This window comes from Caretta caretta, chromosome 7 (assembly GCF_965140235.1).
Source record: "Caretta caretta isolate rCarCar2 chromosome 7, rCarCar1.hap1, whole genome shotgun sequence".
NCBI classification, from domain to species: domain Eukaryota; kingdom Metazoa; phylum Chordata; order Testudines; family Cheloniidae; genus Caretta; species Caretta caretta.
The window spans coordinates 67,421,160-67,438,634 of NC_134212.1; the positions used below are offsets into that span (position 1 = coordinate 67,421,160).

General features: G+C 41.7%; 1 protein-coding gene across 16 annotated transcripts in view; it reads left to right on the forward strand.

Annotated features, from left to right (window-relative positions):
- Positions 1-17,475, forward strand: part of ZMIZ1 (zinc finger MIZ-type containing 1) — a 474,637-nt gene that overhangs the window by 445,403 nt on the left and 11,759 nt on the right. For 12 of the 16 annotated variants that reach the window (XM_048856930.2, XM_048856919.2, XM_048856918.2 and 9 more), the window contains 9 exons: positions 1,173-1,359; positions 5,258-5,468; positions 6,708-6,813; positions 7,961-8,121; positions 9,185-9,252; positions 10,168-10,236; positions 10,911-11,158; positions 11,558-11,638; positions 14,623-14,786. In XM_048856930.2, the coding sequence (XP_048712887.1) occupies positions 1,173-1,359; positions 5,258-5,468; positions 6,708-6,813; positions 7,961-8,121; positions 9,185-9,252; positions 10,168-10,236; positions 10,911-11,158; positions 11,558-11,638; positions 14,623-14,786 (1,295 nt within the window). The remainder of the gene's footprint in view (positions 1-1,172; positions 1,360-5,257; positions 5,469-6,707; positions 6,814-7,960; positions 8,122-9,184; positions 9,253-10,167; positions 10,237-10,910; positions 11,159-11,557; positions 11,639-14,622; positions 14,787-17,475) is intronic. The other 4 variants (XM_048856929.2, XM_048856936.2, XM_048856927.2 and 1 more) reach the window with 3 other exon arrangements.

The following is a 17,475-nucleotide window of genomic DNA, read 5'->3' on the forward strand; positions in this document are numbered from 1 at the left end:
TAATGTGGTGTGTTTTGGTCAAGGGCAAAGCTATTGAATACTACTGAAGAATAGCTTAAAGGGTGAATATTTATAATGGTACTCCTATTATGTCCATGCAGACCTCTTAAAAATGTTCAGTAGTGTGCCATAAAAATAATGTATACTCCTTTCAAAGCCACTCAACCTCACAGCTATGTTTGGCTGAGAGCGAGTCAGGAATAACACCATCTCAGTGGCTGTGTACTCATACAATTTGTCTAGGGTCTAAAAGTGACTAAAGAATAATCAAAAGTTAGGCACTGGAAGAAGGAGTATGTTCTCTATAGAAAGACCTCTGTTGTGTTAGCTCTTTTCAACCAGCATTTTAGGGTTCATGGAGATCTGAAAGATTAAGGTTATTGGTACTGTTTTAGCTTCAGCAGCTTCAGAGAGAGGAGAGTATTTTAAGTAAGAGTTGAACAGCAGCTTCTGTTTCTGATGAGTGAAGAAGAAACACAATCTTAAATCCAGTGATTACAATGGACAGCGGTAACCTTTTCATACTCCAGGTCTTCCTGCTTCAGAATCACTTCAAACAAACCTGTTTTTTCAGCCAGAACATATCTGCTGAAAATGGTTGGCCATCATAAATTGTGCATAACAAGCAGCAAAGCTCTTCATGATGGGAGACTGAATGGCTTGTGGAACTGGTAATAGAATACCTGAGCCTTCCATCTGCAGATCACCATTAGAATCGAGAGTCATTACCATCTACTGGCACACTTGAAATGAGTTGGATAATCTCAATTCCAGTTTCTAGGGGGAAAATAGCCACATCACAGAAAAACAAATAGCAATGCACAACCACAACTGGCACTAATTGGCAGTCTCAACAGAGTGATTGAATGGGTATGGTGACTGAACTAATCTCTCACAATGAAAAATGGTCCCCCCCACATCAGGTGTAAGGCACGTCTGTGGTGAGAGGCACTTTTGCTGCTCCTTTCATAAACCTTATCTGTGGATATAAATAGAAGACATCAGTCTCCAGAGCTGTCAGTCTGTGCCCTGTCACCTGCACGAAATCCACTTATACAGTTATTTGTCATTTTCTTTTCTATATGTGACTTTACTAGGTTAACCCCAGCAATAGATCACTGTATCATTTGTCATTATTCTGTGTAAATATACACATTGTTATTGCACTGCAGATGCTAAAGGGAAAGTTCACACTTTCTCTCCCTCTTCGATCCCAGCCAACCACAATGATGAGCTGCGTCTGACGTTCCCTGTGAGAGATGGGGTGGTGTTGGAGCCCTTTCGGCTGGAGCACAACCTGGCAGTCAGTAACCATGTCTTTCACCTACGGCCAACCGTCCATCAGACGCTGATGTGGAGGTAGGTTTGAGCAGTGTTCTGAGGCAATCTTGCGTGACTGAAAGCAAAATGGTGGGTCAGATGAGCTTTGTTTGGGTCAGTCATGGATTTTGACATTAGGAAATATGGTCTGGATAGGAAAAAACATCCCTTTAGCTCACATATATGTGAATAACCCTCAACTTCCAGAGAGTAAAGTGCAATAATATACTTCTTGATTCAGCTCCCAAGCCGTTTGCTGGCGCCAAGTTGTATGCCATCCTTCCAAGCAAACCTGATGGAATCAATGTGAATGGGGCAAGGGGCAATGTCTGGAAAATAATTATTTAAATGTACCTTTTGACTTGCTTCTACTCATTCCAGTAAAAGTGCTAGGAGCATGCGTAGCTGAAACCAGCATGCAAGGATCATTCATGGAATATTTCTGACCTAGGCATACTCCTTGCATCATCTGGAGATGATCTTTTGGTCCTGTGTTGGTAGTTGGCCTGGACAATCTGTGATAAGCTTTCTCGCAATACCTTGGCAAGGTTGCTTCTATTTTCAGCTGGAACACAGAGGTGTAAAGGTATCTGAAAATAATAATAGTAAGCAAATTAAGGACCTGATTCAGAGAGATGGTAAATTCAGTGGCAGTTATAGGTGCTAAGCCCCTCTCAGGATAAGGCCCAAATTTCAGAGAGAAGGTGGATTTTAGAGAGCTGTTCTAACTTACCCAGAACAGAAATGAGCCAAGCGGCTGAAGTGCAGCTTTCCCCACGCAACAAAGCTCTTTCACCTACAGTAAATATTACTTTTCATCAGAGCGAGAGAGAATAGTCCCTCTGGATTATATTCTGCAGCTCTGTAACTCAAACTTGCATAAAATGATTCCAGATTCTGTATCGGTTTTGATATATGGACAAGGAATCAAATGGCATGAAATTAAATCAAAACCAAAGCCTTGATTTGTTTACGTTTCCAAATACTGTAGGGTGGACTTGTTTTGAATCTGTGCTTGTGTGCCTTGAAGAGTTTAGTTTCTCATTATCTTGTCTTATTGTATGGAGCTTTTCTTTGTTACACATGAAATAGCTGAGCAAATGAAACCTCTTCTTGGCAACACACTTTCCAGTGTGCCCAGAATTCCCCTTCTTCCCGTTTCTCTAAGTCATCCTTCAAGCCTGGGCTAGGTGGATTATTGGATTAATAATGTTATGACCTCAACATTTTCCGTAGTGGGACCTTCCTTCCAACAAGCTGTGATCACCCACCAATTTTGTAATGTGGGAAGGGTGGGTGGTTGTAACCTCCTGGGCATCACAGCTCCTGGTTGAGATTTGACCTAGGATACAGATACTTATTTGCCTGCATGGTGTTGGTAGTCTCAAGCCTAGGAATTAGAAATGTGAGAGATTTCAAATAGGCGACATCCAATAATTAATGCCTAACTTTGAGGTCAGTTATTGCTTACTTGCATTTCATTATCCTGGAGTACTCACAGCAAGAGGGAGTTTTGGCAGTTATTTGCTGGTTCTTATTAATAAGTAATCACCGTAGGGGATTGTGCAGGCTAGTTCTGTTGATTTATAGAGCTGCACTGAGGCATAAAGCTGTTTCTTAATACCTGATCTTTTTTTTAAAAAAAAAAAAAAACTTCTTTAGCACACTGACTTGGACTTGTATTTAAATTCATTTTAATGAAGACTTATTGGTAATTTGTGCTCAGGTTTGCCACCTTGAAAAACTTGTTAGTGATGGGAGGGCAGGGGCAGCCTGAACACTCAGAAAACTGAGTCTTGTGTCTGTCATCCTTATCTTGCTCATTTTTCTCTCCTTGATCACATAGTTACACCCACATAGAAAATGCCCATACTGTTTTTCTTGCCCTGTCAGCTGTGTGTGGCGCATCAGTTGTTTTAGCATTTGTTGTACAACAGCTCAGCTAAAAGAGAATAGATATTAGATGGCATTAAGATATTTTGCACGTTGAAATTATAATGAAGTAATATGACGTTTACCTTGGATTGCATGGATTCCAATACACGTATTAGTCACGTGAATTCTAGACCAAACCTTTAGATTATTTTTATGCTAGTTAAAATATTGAGTAAAACATCCCTCTCATAATCACACAGCTGATGGCGACACAAATATTCTTCTCCCTACTGGGAACTCCATGCTCTTACAAAGCAAAAGAATGGAGACAAAATCAACCAGGAGAATTTTGCCTTAACAGTGGATCAGTCTTTGCTCACCACAATTTATGTATTATCTATCATTGTGGGGCAGCATGGCTAGAACACGAGATTCTCCATATTTCCATTCCTCCGTATGTGACCTTGGACAAACTTTTTAAGAGGGGTCAGGGAGGCAGTTTTGTCCTTTACAGTGTCTGTGTAATGTATAAAGACTCTCTCTGTTTTTTTTAATCTACTTGTTTTTAGGTTAGAGATATCAGGTCCCTGCTTCTCGCTTTTTATTTTTTGTGCTAACTAGATTTCCATAGGTCCTGAATAGCGATGTCACTTGAGATCTTCACCTGAGTTGCTTTCCTTCCCCAAAAATAGAGATTGTGATTCTGACCTAAATCTCCTGAATTTCCGAACATGACCACACCACCAGTACAGGACATAAAACATGACCTTTACAGAGGAAAAACTGAGTACAAATTATCTGAGCTTTCAGTAAAAGCAGTCTAAACATGAGGCTGCCCGTTGGTTTTTTTTTTTTTTTTTTTTTTTTTTTTAATTATCAGATACTAAGAAACAGCCTCAGCACAAGACCTCCATTCTTAGACTCTAACCAACTGGATCCTCTTCACACCTGCTGCATCTCGGATTATGGTCTCATATGACATCACTATTCATGTCCTTCAAAGGTCTTACAGGAGAGTCCAGCAAAGAGAAGGGAATGAGCACCTGATGTTTCTTATGTAAAAGATGGTCAGTGATGGACTTTGTGGCAGTCATTGTTCATAGTAAACAAACAGTGAAGGACAAAACCCCAAAATTTCAGTTTAACTTTCCAGTCCACCTTTAACCTCTCTGTACTTCAGTTTACCCATTTGTAAAATGAGATTAATACCAATGTGATGGGGTGTAAGTGCGCTACTATCTACTGAGGCCTGGTCTACACCTAAGATTTAGGTTGACCTAGATACATCACTCAGGGCTGTGAAAAATTTTGTGCTCTGTGCGACATGGTTAGGTCGACCTAACCCCCACAGTAGATGCAGCTAGGTTGATGGAAAACGAGAGAGATGGATTACAAAAACAACTTCCATCAATGTAGGACTTGTCTATGCTATGACACTATTGCAGAGCTCTAGCTGTGTCACTGTAGCTACTGTAGCCTAGCATACCCTCAGTTACTCAAGACTTAACGTCAGCTCAGCTTGGTATTATCTATCATTGTGGTAGATCAAGAGTGGTTGCTTTGGAGATAGAGTGGGACATATGTTTTTAGGTTCTGCTACTGAGGTGATACCCAGGCTGGGTGAGTTCTGCTTACTCTCTGAATGTGTGAACGTGCTTTATTTTCTTGTTATAAACACTAATGCTTGAGGAAAGACCTACCTGACTGCAACTTTTTCCTTTCTGCTGAGTCATTCCACTGACTTATAACCCACCTTTGTAAAGCACTTTGAGATCTTCACATGAAAAGTCATGTATAAGTGTAAAGTATTACTATTATTATTATTCTCTCAAATTTCAGATGTGTCAGCCATCCTGTCTTGTTTCTGTTAGTGGCTTTTATGGGGAGAACATGTGTTACGCATTTATTATTTGTGAGGCATTTCCAGAAAAAAAAAATCAGACTCAAGCAAAGCAGAGTAAAAGTGAAGGGGGTGGGTTGGCATAGAATTTCTAGCATCCAAAAAAGATTCCTTTAGTCATATGAAAACTGAGTTTAAGCCAGCTTTTGCCTTGCGCTACAGGTCTGACTTGGAGCTGCAGTTCAAGTGCTACCACCACGAAGACAGACAAATGAACACAAACTGGCCAGCATCGGTCCAGGTCAGCGTTAATGCAACCCCTCTTACCATTGAACGTGGCGACAACAAGACATCTCATAAACCTCTGCACCTAAAGCACGTCTGTCAGCCGGGAAGAAACACAATTCAAATTACAGTCACAGCATGTTGTTGTGTAAGTACATGGGATTTGCTGCTGCCACTGACTCTACAGGTTTGGAAATGTTCACATAGGCCAGCAGTTCTTACCTCTCTCACTTTTACTTTTTTTTAAATTTTCATTGTTGGGGGCAGGGAGGTGTCACTGATTGTAGCGCTGGTGACAGGACAGGGCGAGAGTGATAGTGCTAAAGACCAGATCATATATTGACCATGTCATATTTTGCTGTAGAACTAGGGCAGCATGGGCAGAGCAGCTACTTTGCCAATGTGTCTAGAAGGACCCACTTCTGAAGGAGAGAGTGCATCAGATCTCTGTGCCCGTTCGGTACTTGCCTATCTAACAATTCTGATAGCAAGGCGAGTAATGTGATGGTGGATGGTTTTCTTGCTGTGGACACTTGTCCACTGGGAATTGGACTGAGGCCAAAAACTTACTTCACACAGAGCATCAAATTACCATTTGTTTGCCACCGTGACTATGAACTGGGTTTAAACCAGTGAGATAAAGGTGAAAGGCTCCTATCCCATTACTCAATCCACTGAGCCATGCAACTTGCCTCCCACTGATAGCTCTCAATTACAATTAGCATAGATTGTACTTTTAATGGAGAAGGACTGCACACTTCGTAGTCAGGGCTTTATGCCATTTAATTGCCATTGGCAAGGGCAGAGAGTCTGGGGACAGCTTTCCCAGAGTCAGAGTCTGAGACAATTTGAAGAGAGACCTCAAGCTTATGCCCATTGTTTTACTTCAGACGACTTCTTCCTTGCACAATCTCACATTCCTTGTCTTCTGCCCCACAGTGTAGGGGTGGACCACTTATCCAGTGGCTAGGAGGAGAGGTCATCTCAGCAACCCTCCTTGCTATTCTGAGTGCAGGGCAAGTGGGCAATAGGGCAGGGGTAGAAAATCCAGAGGTCACTGTGACAAACCCCATAAATAACAGATTATCACAACACATCTTGGACTTTAAAGGGGAAAATGGTGCCGCGAATGCTACTTTTTCTTAACAGCAGTGTGGCCAGGTGATAGGTGTTACGCAATCCTAGACTGCAACTTCAGAATACTCTTAAAGGGAGTGTGTTAACTCAGATGAGCAAAACCAGCTCTAGCATGTATTTGCAGGGTTTCCATTGGAGTCAGTGCAGAGCTGCACACCTGCCATCCAAGGGCAGAACTCTGCGCCACCCAGTGGTCTATAACAACGTAACGTGCTTGGTTCTGTTTAACTCAGTGATTTTTTTTTTGCAGTCACACTTGTTCGTGTTGCAGTTAGTGCACCGGCCATCAGTTCGTTCTGTGCTTCAAGGCTTGCTAAAGAAACGTCTTCTCCCTGCGGAACATTGTATCACTAAGAGTGAGTTTTGTATGTGTATGAGAGAGAGAGAGAGAGAGAGAGAGAGAGAGAATGTATTAGAGACATGAGGGATTATCTTTTATTGGATCAGCTTCTATTGGTGAGAGAGACAAGCTTTGAATCTACACAGAGCTCTTCTTCAGCTAAAAAAAATGTAACCCCCTCCTGTCCACCATGCCAGCGTGGAGTTGTTCAAGGCAGGATAAGTCTGCCTTGTGGCTTTTTACACAGCTTTGGGGGTCTGGGCCTGAGGTTCCTCAGTGTACTCTGCTTTGTGTGCCAGTGTGTATTCAACTCAGACCAGACCCACTCAGACAAACCACCAGGAACAAAGTTGTATTCTGTAAGAAAACATAGAACAGGATTACAGTCCAGCAGCTTCCTCTCTCCCTGCCTCATGCTCCCAGCTTCAGGAGAGCTCTGTGTAAGCTCGAAAGCTTGTCTCTCTCACCAACAGTAGTTGGTTCAATAAAGGATATTACCTCACCCACCTTGTCTTTATAATATCCCGGGACCTACCTGGCTACAACACTGCAAACAATGACTGTATTAACTGTATTAATTGTATTAACCAAGACTATCCAGAGTGCCTTATACTCAGTTATAATATTTTATTCCTACACCATTTTTACTCACCTATTGAAACTTTTAATAACACGGGCCTGGGCTTGCCAGAGCATCATGCTGTTTGGCTACCGCCCTGGCATACTCTGATTCTAGATTGGGAAATGGGGCAGAGCAACCAATGATGTTCGCTTTACACAACCGAAGAACTCTGTCAGGCTGGGGGAATCCCTAGCCATGTCAGCTTTTTATCACTCAGAGATCCTCCCAAGCTGGGGGAATCCCTAGCTGTACATTTAGGGCTGCTTTCCATCCCCTTTGCAGCACAAATTGGACAAACTGGGGCTGAGCGCCCAGCCCTGTAACTTTTCAGTATGTGATGGTTTCTCTAAATTTGATTTTTATCAGACTTATGCTCATATTCACTTGTGCACACAATACCTGACTTAAGTATATAGGATTCTATGCAGTTTATCAGGGCAGGGGAAGGCACTATTTGCACAGCTAGACTTCAAGCAGCTACATTAGAAACCATAGTGCATGTGTGGTTTCTTTCGCATACATATACCATCTTCCTAAACAGTCAAGAGGAACTTCAGCAGCGTGGCAGCCTCCTCTGGCAATGCAACACTAAATGGTGAGGATGGAGTGGAGCAGACAGCTATTAAAGTGTCTCTGAAATGTCCAATCACATTCCGGCGAATCCAGCTCCCAGCGAGAGGCCATGATTGCAAGCATGTACAAGTGAGTGCATTTCAGTGTCCTGACATTTTTCTCTGTGCTGTGCATCACAATGTCTTTTGAGTGGTTTTGTGAATTTGTCTGTTTTTCATATAGATTTTATGGTTCAAGATTATATTTTAAATTTGTCTAATTTCAACCAAAGGGCGTGACTGTTTTTTAAATAAATGCTAAGTTGTTCAATTGATGATGAAAGCTTTAATTCCTCTTATCCTATTGCAAAATCACATGGAGTGAGATGAATGAAATAAGAAATGTCACATAACATTTCACTTGTAATCGTGAATAATACCATCATTGGCCAGATCCTGAGGTTGCTACTGAGACTCCAGTCCTGAAACACTTACACATGTCAGTAATCCCATTGAACTCAGTGGAACTACTCATGTTTGTGTTTGGAGGAACAGCGCCTGAGTCCTTACTCAGGCAAACAGGCAAGCTGCTACTGACTTCATTGACAGAGTAAAAACTAAGTAAGGACATCAATTAAAAAAGTAAGGCCTTCCAGATTTGGCCCAAAATGCTCTGTGTGCAGTCTCTGGTGGCTTGGCTCACCTTTATTCCCAGGCATTTGAAAATGGGGTGAGGAAGTATTGGAGGGATCAGATGGGGACTGAGTTTTTAAGTTACCCAGTTTTATTGGTTGTGGGTCCTCTTGAATTGTACTGCTGCACTCAAGGAATTATTTGTGAAGTATTTTTAAGCCATAGAAAATATGGTCAGCACTTGGCTTTAGCATTTTGTAAATGTAAATAAATAAAATGAGTTTAATAAACATATTGCATCTGCTTGTTTTGAACAATTCCTCTTATCAATCACTATCCAAGAAAATGATCCCCCTTCTTTGTCTTCATTTTTTTACCAAGGGGAGAAATGTTAGAAAGTCTTATGTGCCTTTATGCAGCAGGGGAAAGGATATTTCCCGTAAGCCACCTTCTTGCTTCTGTAGATTTATGTCTCAGTGCTTGCAGTCTTGTTTCTCCACTGTCTGCAGTTTTATTTTTGCTCAGTTGGCTCAGTTAATATGGTCTCTTTGTGTGTGTGTGTGTGTGTGTCTGACTTGCAGTGCTTTGATCTGGAATCTTACTTGCAACTGAACTGTGAACGAGGAACTTGGAGGTGTCCTGTATGCAAGTAAGTGAAATGTTATGTCAAATGCAAGTTTCATAGAATTTGTCCTAAGTTATCTTCCAAAACAAACAATAAGAGGCGATAGGATAGATATGTTTAAAATTGTTGAAAAGAATGGAGAAGGCCACTAAAAATGTTTGGTTTATCTTGTTCCATGTTATACAAATATGGGGACACTCCATGATATTTAAAAGGCAACAAAATTAAAATGAATGAAAGAAAATACTTTCCCCTGCAATTCATAACCTGTGGATCACTGATTCAGGATATTAATGAGGCAAGGAGTTGTGCAGGATTCAGAAGAGGTTTTAACCTTTATATTGATAAGATGGGTACCTACCAGGTTATTTCAGCTAGGATAATAGTTCCTAAGGCTGTCATTCCTTATGCACCACAGCATGAACTCCAAGTAAATTTAGGAAGAAACTCTCTACCAAGCAGTGGTGGCATTGGACAATTGAATTGTGGGTTCATTGCCTTCCTCTGGATCATCAAACGTAAGCCACAATCAGAGACAAGATATCAGAGAAGAAGGTCTTCTGGTCTGTTCTGAGATTGCATTTCTGTTCTTCTATGTTGTAATTCACAAATGACTGAACTTCAGATGAATAGATATTAAAGTGCTCCCATTCAGTACCCCCACTGGGGAAATATAGGCAAGGTCATGTTTTAGAGGTGGGAATCAATCTACTGTAGAGTGGGGGAGGAAATCTACACTGAGCTTGAAACAGTAATGCACTGCTCCTTGTAATATTTTAACCTGGGGATGGGCTCGTCACAAAACCCAAGATCCTGAAGAAAGTGTGTGGCACATCCAGGAACTGAACAGGTCCCAGTCTGGTGATTTACCCCCTAAACCATCCTTCCGCTCTATATACATACATGCAGCTATTACAATTTAGGGTTCTTCCTTTCTAGTAAAACTGCTCTACTGGAGGGCTTGGAGGTCGACCAGTATATGTGGGGTATTCTGAATGCTATACAAAAGTAAGTGAACGCTTTTTATTTCCAGTTTTGGTTTTGACCAGCTGCTTCAGTTCTCTGCTTGGGTTAAAAAGACTTTCCCCAGTTGTATGTAATGATTAGGGCTGTTTAAAAGTATTAGATCTGAAAGTTGCAAGGGGGAGACTGAATAGCTTGGGTTACTGAGTATGAAGCTTGTCACCTGTTCAGTTCCAGGGCAGGTTAGCAGTAAATGAAATTCATTATAAATCTGATGGTTCTTTGGTAGCTTAGGACAAGTGACTTGGTCTCAGTCTGGTTGTTAATGGACCTGGTTCCTCATTGGCACTCTTGATGGCAGACTCATCAGAGAGGCAAAAGATGGAATGGGGAATGAACTATTTTCTCGCTCTTAGAAGTGATCCATCTAACTTGGGTTGGTGCCACTTTAAGCAGGACCGTACAGAGATGTTTGCAATGCTGCAGTCCTACTGTACCCACTTGTGGACAAAGGGAGGAGTTCATTTTTCAAGGGCTCTGAAACTATCACCTTTTAAGAGTGCTGCCTACACGCTCTTTGCAAAGGAAACACTTTGAGGTTGTATTGTGTTTGGGGCAAATGGAATTCACAAGTTACAATGCAGCTTTTCATGGGAAGTTCAAGAGAACTGATAGCAAAGCAAGAGCCAGTGATATTGTAAGTTGTTTCTGTCTTACAGCTCTGAGTTTGAAGAAGTTACAATCGACCCAACATGCAGTTGGAGGCCAGTCCCTATAAAGTCAGATATTCACATCAAAGATGATCCAGATGGCATTCCTTCCAAGAGATTTAAAACCATGAGTCCCAGCCAGATGATCATGCCAAATGTGATGGAGATGATTGCAGCTTTGGGTCCTGGCCCGTCACCTTACCCATCCCTTCCACCTCCACCAGGGGGCAATAACTCCACTGAGTATGGTAACCAAGGTTGGTTTTATTGTTTCAAGAGTATAGAAGACATATCCCAAAAATGGTTGAGTGATTCAGTCAGTTTTTGTGATCCACGTGCGTAGCAGTGTAATCTATGAATGCCCTTGCATGGAAGATTGTTTGAGCAAGTAAGAAAATATACAGCTACTGATAAGAAACACTAAAGCAGCCCTTTCACTTTAGAATGTATTTAGGCAAAAATCTTTAATGAAGTAAATCAATTATTCTCACCCATTTTATGATAAAGCACCTCTATCCCCCCCTACAATGGATGGGCAGCGGCTGCTCCCATGTCTGCTTGTGTCATGCCCCAACACAGTTCCCTTCATCTTGCTTTCTGTCCATTTCCTCCATCCCTCCCTTTGGTGACTTCCTTTCCCTGTTCCCGCTCTACAGAAGGCCACATACTGCTGAGGGTGATAACCATGGAGAAGCTTGGGCCAGTGGGCTGCCGTCTGAGCCTGCAGTCCTGTACATGTAAGCTTCTCCATTGGCCAGCTTCATTAAGGGCCACTGTGGGTGTAGGGACAGAAGGTGGGCAACTTTTAAAGAACCATACACCACTTTGCTGAGAAGCACAGGAGTGTTTTTGCATTAGGAAGTCAGATTTAGAGTCATGCAAATTTCTCCGCCACCACATGCCCCAAGGTTGGGAAACACTGGACTAAATGCAGGCAGTGGAGGTATCTGTTCAAGGACCTGGTATATTGGGAATGACTAGATTATAGGGGCAGGTAGTAGCTCAAATTCTCATAATATTGTTGTAAACTAGAGACAATTATCTTTGCAGTGGTATGATATGACTCTCAGTACAACTCTCAATAGTTTCAGAAAATGTCATTACAAGACAAGAGTTGTGCTTCTTTCAGGCATTTTGGAGAGAATATATATATAATTTGCTCCAATGATTGTGAGACCAACAACAGATTATCCAGCTTTTTGAATTATCAAGTAGGTGAACAAACACTATTACAATATAATGGGTACTCCATCACAAAGTGTGTTTCACTCAGTCAACAGGGAGGAAGCGTAGTTAGAGCATGAGACCAGGAGTCACTTAATTTGGGTTTTGCTCCTTGCTCTTCCCACTGACTGTGACACCTGGGGCAAATTACCTCTTTTCCTCTCATTACAATAGCCGTGCAGTGAGGCTGAGTGCTTAAAAGCATTTAATGTCCTCTGATGAAAGGCACTGTAGAAGTCAAAGTCGTAGCAATAGTACTTCTTTGATGTTCGTAGCTTAGTTGTAGTTATTTATTGCAATATTTTCCAGTATAGCAGTAAACACACTGCAGTATGAGACCTCACTCCAGCTCCCTGCTACTAAATCTTTCCTGAGAAGTGGGGTGAGACCAGCTGTGTACTGTGAGACTTATCCGGTTTGCAGATTAGCAAAGTGAGAATTAGCAAGGCTCTACAGCATTTACATGATAGATCAAAGTCCCAGCTTCTTTGAGAAGTACTCTTACATGGCTAATGACTTCTATTCCTCTGAGATTAAACTTCTGCTTAAAATGAGCTGTGCTGAAAAGCAAATGATGCAGAGACTTCAGTTTGTCAAACTACCTGCTTGACTTGAACATTTAAAGCTGCTCTACTTCAGCTGACAAACTGCAAACAAGCTCCAAAGCCGTTGTATTATTTCAGAGCTCAATATGATCCCATTCAGTGGCTTATATGATAGCTTGGTAGCTTTAGTTCAGTTTCGACTGTTCATATCAAGTAAACCACCAGAGTTGGCAGCCCAGTTGGAAATCTTAACAGAGACACCCAGGATAGAAAAGGATATGGAGGGTGAACTTATCTGTACACCTATAGAGGATCAGTTCAGAAGAGAGTTGGAGCACAGTGGCTGGAATAGAATGGAGCAAAACACACTGGTCCTGACCATACAGTACTTTATCTGCAGACAAAAATCAGAGTAGCAGCCGTGTTAGTCTGTATCCGCAAAAAGAACAGGAGTACTTGTGACACCTTAGAGACTAACAAATTTATTAGAGCATAAGCTTTCGTGGGCTACAGCCCACTTCATCGGATGCATAGAATGGAACATATAGTAAGAAGATATATATATATATAGACACAGAGAGAAGGTGGAAGTTGCCATACAAACTGTAAGAGGCTAATTAATTAAGATGAGCTATTATCAGCCGGAGAAAAAAACTTTTGTAGTGATAATATCCTCACACCTTCTTGTCAACTGTCTAAGGGGGCCATCTTGATTATCACGACAAAAGTTTTTTTCTCTGGCTGATAATAGCGCATCTTAACTAATTAGACTCTTACAATTTGTATGGCAACTTCCACCTTCTCTGTATGTGTGTGTGTGTGTGTGTATATATATATATATATATCTTCTTACTATACGTTCCATTCTATGCATCCAATGAAGTGGGCTATAGCCCACAAAAGCTGATGCTCTAATAAATTTGTTAGTCTTTAAGGTGCCACAAGTACTCCTGTTCTTTTTGCAGACAAATAGAGGATTTTATTCTCTAGATATGGCAATTCCCCATCCCGCACCAGTTCTAACTTCATTTAAAACTAGGTGAGTGAGGGCTAAAACCGAAACATTTATTTTGAAAACCCCTGGAACTTCTGTGCTTCAAGGAACTCAGACTCAAACCAACCTCACTTTAGTTTTGGAAATACATTAATCTTCCATTCAGAATGTGCACTTTGTGTTTTAAAATGTTGGCCACAGTCAGATTGTAACACTGCAAATTAAAAGAATGAATGCCTAAAAAGGTAGATCATTAATGTTCAGTTTTCCAAATGACTGAGTGAATTTTATTAAGTTTTGTGAAAACAAGGAATATGATAGCACAGGCTTGAGCCAAAGCATTGAGGCCTCTTCTGTATTAATCTTAAAGGAAGCTATATGTTTATTCCAAAGAGGGGGCAGTAAAATAGATGCCAACTGTGAGCACAGTAACTTCCTTATGCAGTTCTGCCAATAAGACGCCAGATGAACTGCAACAAGCGTGTAATCCTAGTTAGACAATAATCTTTAGGAACAAAGACCACCACATACTTTTGGACTTGGACATCAGTCAAATTTGAACCCATGTCCCCAGAAGTGGAATGTCCTCCAGGATTTTATGTCTTCACTATTGTGTATTGTTTTTCTCCTTTCTTAAATGAATGTGCTAAGTTGAAGTGGTTGCCATTTAAAATACCAGCATTTGCCAAGTTACTACATGAATGTATCTGAACTGCTCCAGTTTCCCCTTATTCATAGAATAGGAACTATGTGCTATCAATCGGTGAATGGTTACCTTTCTGTGGAAGACGACATATAAGAGACTGGTTTGGTATTTGTTTCTCTTCCTCTACTTTGCTCTAGTACACAGAACAAAATTCCACAGTAAGAGTCCAAATCACTGCATTGCACTGTTGAGGGAGCAGTGTGAGAAAGCTAAGAGTCTCTTTCATGGTAACTCTTTTTTGGCTTTTTTTAGGCAACAATTACCAAGGTCATGGCAATTTTGATTTCCCTCATGGGAATCCTGGTGGAACTTCTATGAATGACTTCATGCATGGGCCACAGCTGTCTCACCCTCCAGACATGCCCAGCAGCATGGCAGCTCTTGACAAACCCCTCAGTCACCCCATGCAAGAATCAGTAAGTAACCTTACACCAGATCTTTCCGATTTTTCCTTATGCAGGTTGCGGGTCTTGCAGCGCGAGAGGAGTCTGTATCGGACTGTGAGCTGTTCTTAGCTCTTAGTGGATTCCCCCTTGTCAATTCTTAAAAAAGATATGTCCTGGTAATAGAGTCAGAAGTGCCACTTTTAGTGTCTGGTTTGGGGCCTGTGAAGCAGCAGTTCTGAGCTTTTTGAGCTGTCAGTTAAGCTTATCTAGCTGAAAGAGACAGCCTGGTCCAGTATGTTAGTCGTAGTGGTTTGCACTGGCACATGGAAAATATAGATTTCATTCCTAGTGTTTCATTCCCGAGGCAGCAGGGTCTGTAAATACTCATCCTCAGCAGAGAGCCTGTTAAAGCATGGCACTGGTGCTATCTTGTCTGCCTTTGTCCTTTGGAACAGAATTTTGCATCACAGCATTATAACACTGTATCCTTCCCAAGGTTAACTGAGGGGGGAAGAGGGTAAACAGCCTGTAAACTGGTCTGGCAGGACGTAGGAGAGTACCTTGGATGAGGAGAGGTAGACCTGTGGATTTCAAGGATAGATGCCAACTATGCTCTGAAAGGACATCAGTTGTTGAGGAGAGAAAAAAACAGAGGATGCTCATATCTCAGATGGAGACACAAGACTGGCAGGTTAGGAACAGAGTTTGTTCATTTCAGAACACTGGATTGTGATTATTTCATGTACCGAACTTTATATCCAGAAAATACAGCACTTCAGCAACAGTAGCAGTACAAAACCTACCAGCAACACTTAGCTTTTAGGCTTGGCTAATCATCTGTTTTAAGCAGAGCAGTAAAATTTAATGTATATACACATATCCCCCTCTGTATTTGTGTAAGTAACAGTGTAGGGGCTGTATATCATCTGGCAATGTGTTACATGCAACGGAAGAACGCAAAACTTGACATGTCAGATGTGCTGCGTTTTTAGTGAGTGTTGTGAAGCACATTTACAGTGTGTAACATGGACATGTGGTGGCAGCAGCTTAGGTCAGGTCTCTTCTAGATGGCAGCAGGTTTTTCTGAAAGAAGATGGTGGGGAATTAGGAAGACAGTAAGAAAGGGAGCAGAGAAAAGGGAAGTTACAACAGGTCCAAGTGCCCCAACAGAAGGCTGGCAGCAGAGGAAAAGTCCAGAAACCATAGCAACTTCATGAATTGTAGGTTAAATAAGCAATAGTGCAAGGCATATGTACAAGCCTTGGGAAATCAGCTTGTTGAACCATCCAGACTATCTGTATCAGAGTCAACTGAAATAGCCCTAAAATGTACTATAGAGAGGATTTGCTACCAGCAAGAACTTTCCATGCAAAGCAACTATCCCTTTGTATAAAGGCTGCAAGGACTTCTGCTTTGCCTCCAGCTATGAAACACTTCAAACAAGAGTCCTAAGCCAGCCAGTTCATCAGAGTTAAGCAATGTCACTGCTCCTCTAGTTGACCCAGTGACATTTCACATGACAAGTGGCGGAAGATTCAAAAGGCAAGTGGTTTGATATTAGAATGCAGAGCTTGAGGAGTTGTGTGGCCAGCGGTAAGCTAAGAGAAAATATGAAGGGCAAAATTCTCTCCAGTCTCTGGCCTTCACTTGGTGCAGGAGACTGAAGGGGCAATTATGGAGCTATTTACAGCTCCTTGATACTGTGGTCAGTTTGTGAGCTAGTTACTCATACTAGTTGGTAACGGATGGAACAGAGCTTTGGTTCGCTTCCTCCTCACCGTGACATGCACCCTATGCTAGTGGAGGGGAGATGGCACTAAAGTAGGCTCCATCAGGTCTATATCAGCTGATAGTTCCTTCCTGCACATGGGGGGGATTCTCAGCTGACAAGTTATGGCCAGATTCCATTTCCCTTGTGCTGCTTGAATAGCACAAGGAAATGAGATTGGATTAGAGAATCTTTCCCTCAATCTTCAGCTATTTCCTGTAGAAGAGGTTACCGTATATACTCGTTCAAAAGCTGAATATTTTTGGTAAAAAAGTGATGCGTCAAAGAGCAGGGGTCGGCTTATAAACAAGTCTACACCAAAATTTGATGATTTTAAACTCTATGGAATCATTGAATTGAATATCTAATACATTGTCATTTTGTTTCCCTGGAGCGTCTGCAGGCATGGAACCCTTCAGCTCCCTTTGGCCATGGTTCGCAGCTCCCGTTGGCTGGGAACGGCGAACCGCGCCCACTGGGATCTGAGGGGCTCCATGCCTGTGAACGCTCCAGGTAAACAAAATGTCCAGGCCCGCTAGCGGCTTACCGTAATGGGCCAGGAGCCAAAGTTTGCCAACCCCTGAAATATAGGGTCGGCTTATGAAAGGGTCATACAGTTTTTACCTAACCATCTTGGGGGGTCGGCTTATAAACGAATGGGCTAATGAATGAGTATATACGGTATGTTAGGATTCTAATTTAGCTATTTGAGTATTATAAAGTATCCATTTTTATCCCTTTGTCTTTCTTTCTCTTCCCTCCCTTAAAATGATAAATCTTGACTTGACTATAGCAAGCATTCAGGAAAGATTACTTTAAACCCACAGCGTTTCAGTCCCTGCATTTCATTGCACAGACTCATAAAGTGCATACCTGAACTGGACATAAATACATTAAAATAACTAAGTAACACACTGCATGATAAGAGATGTATTAACATAAAAAATGGTC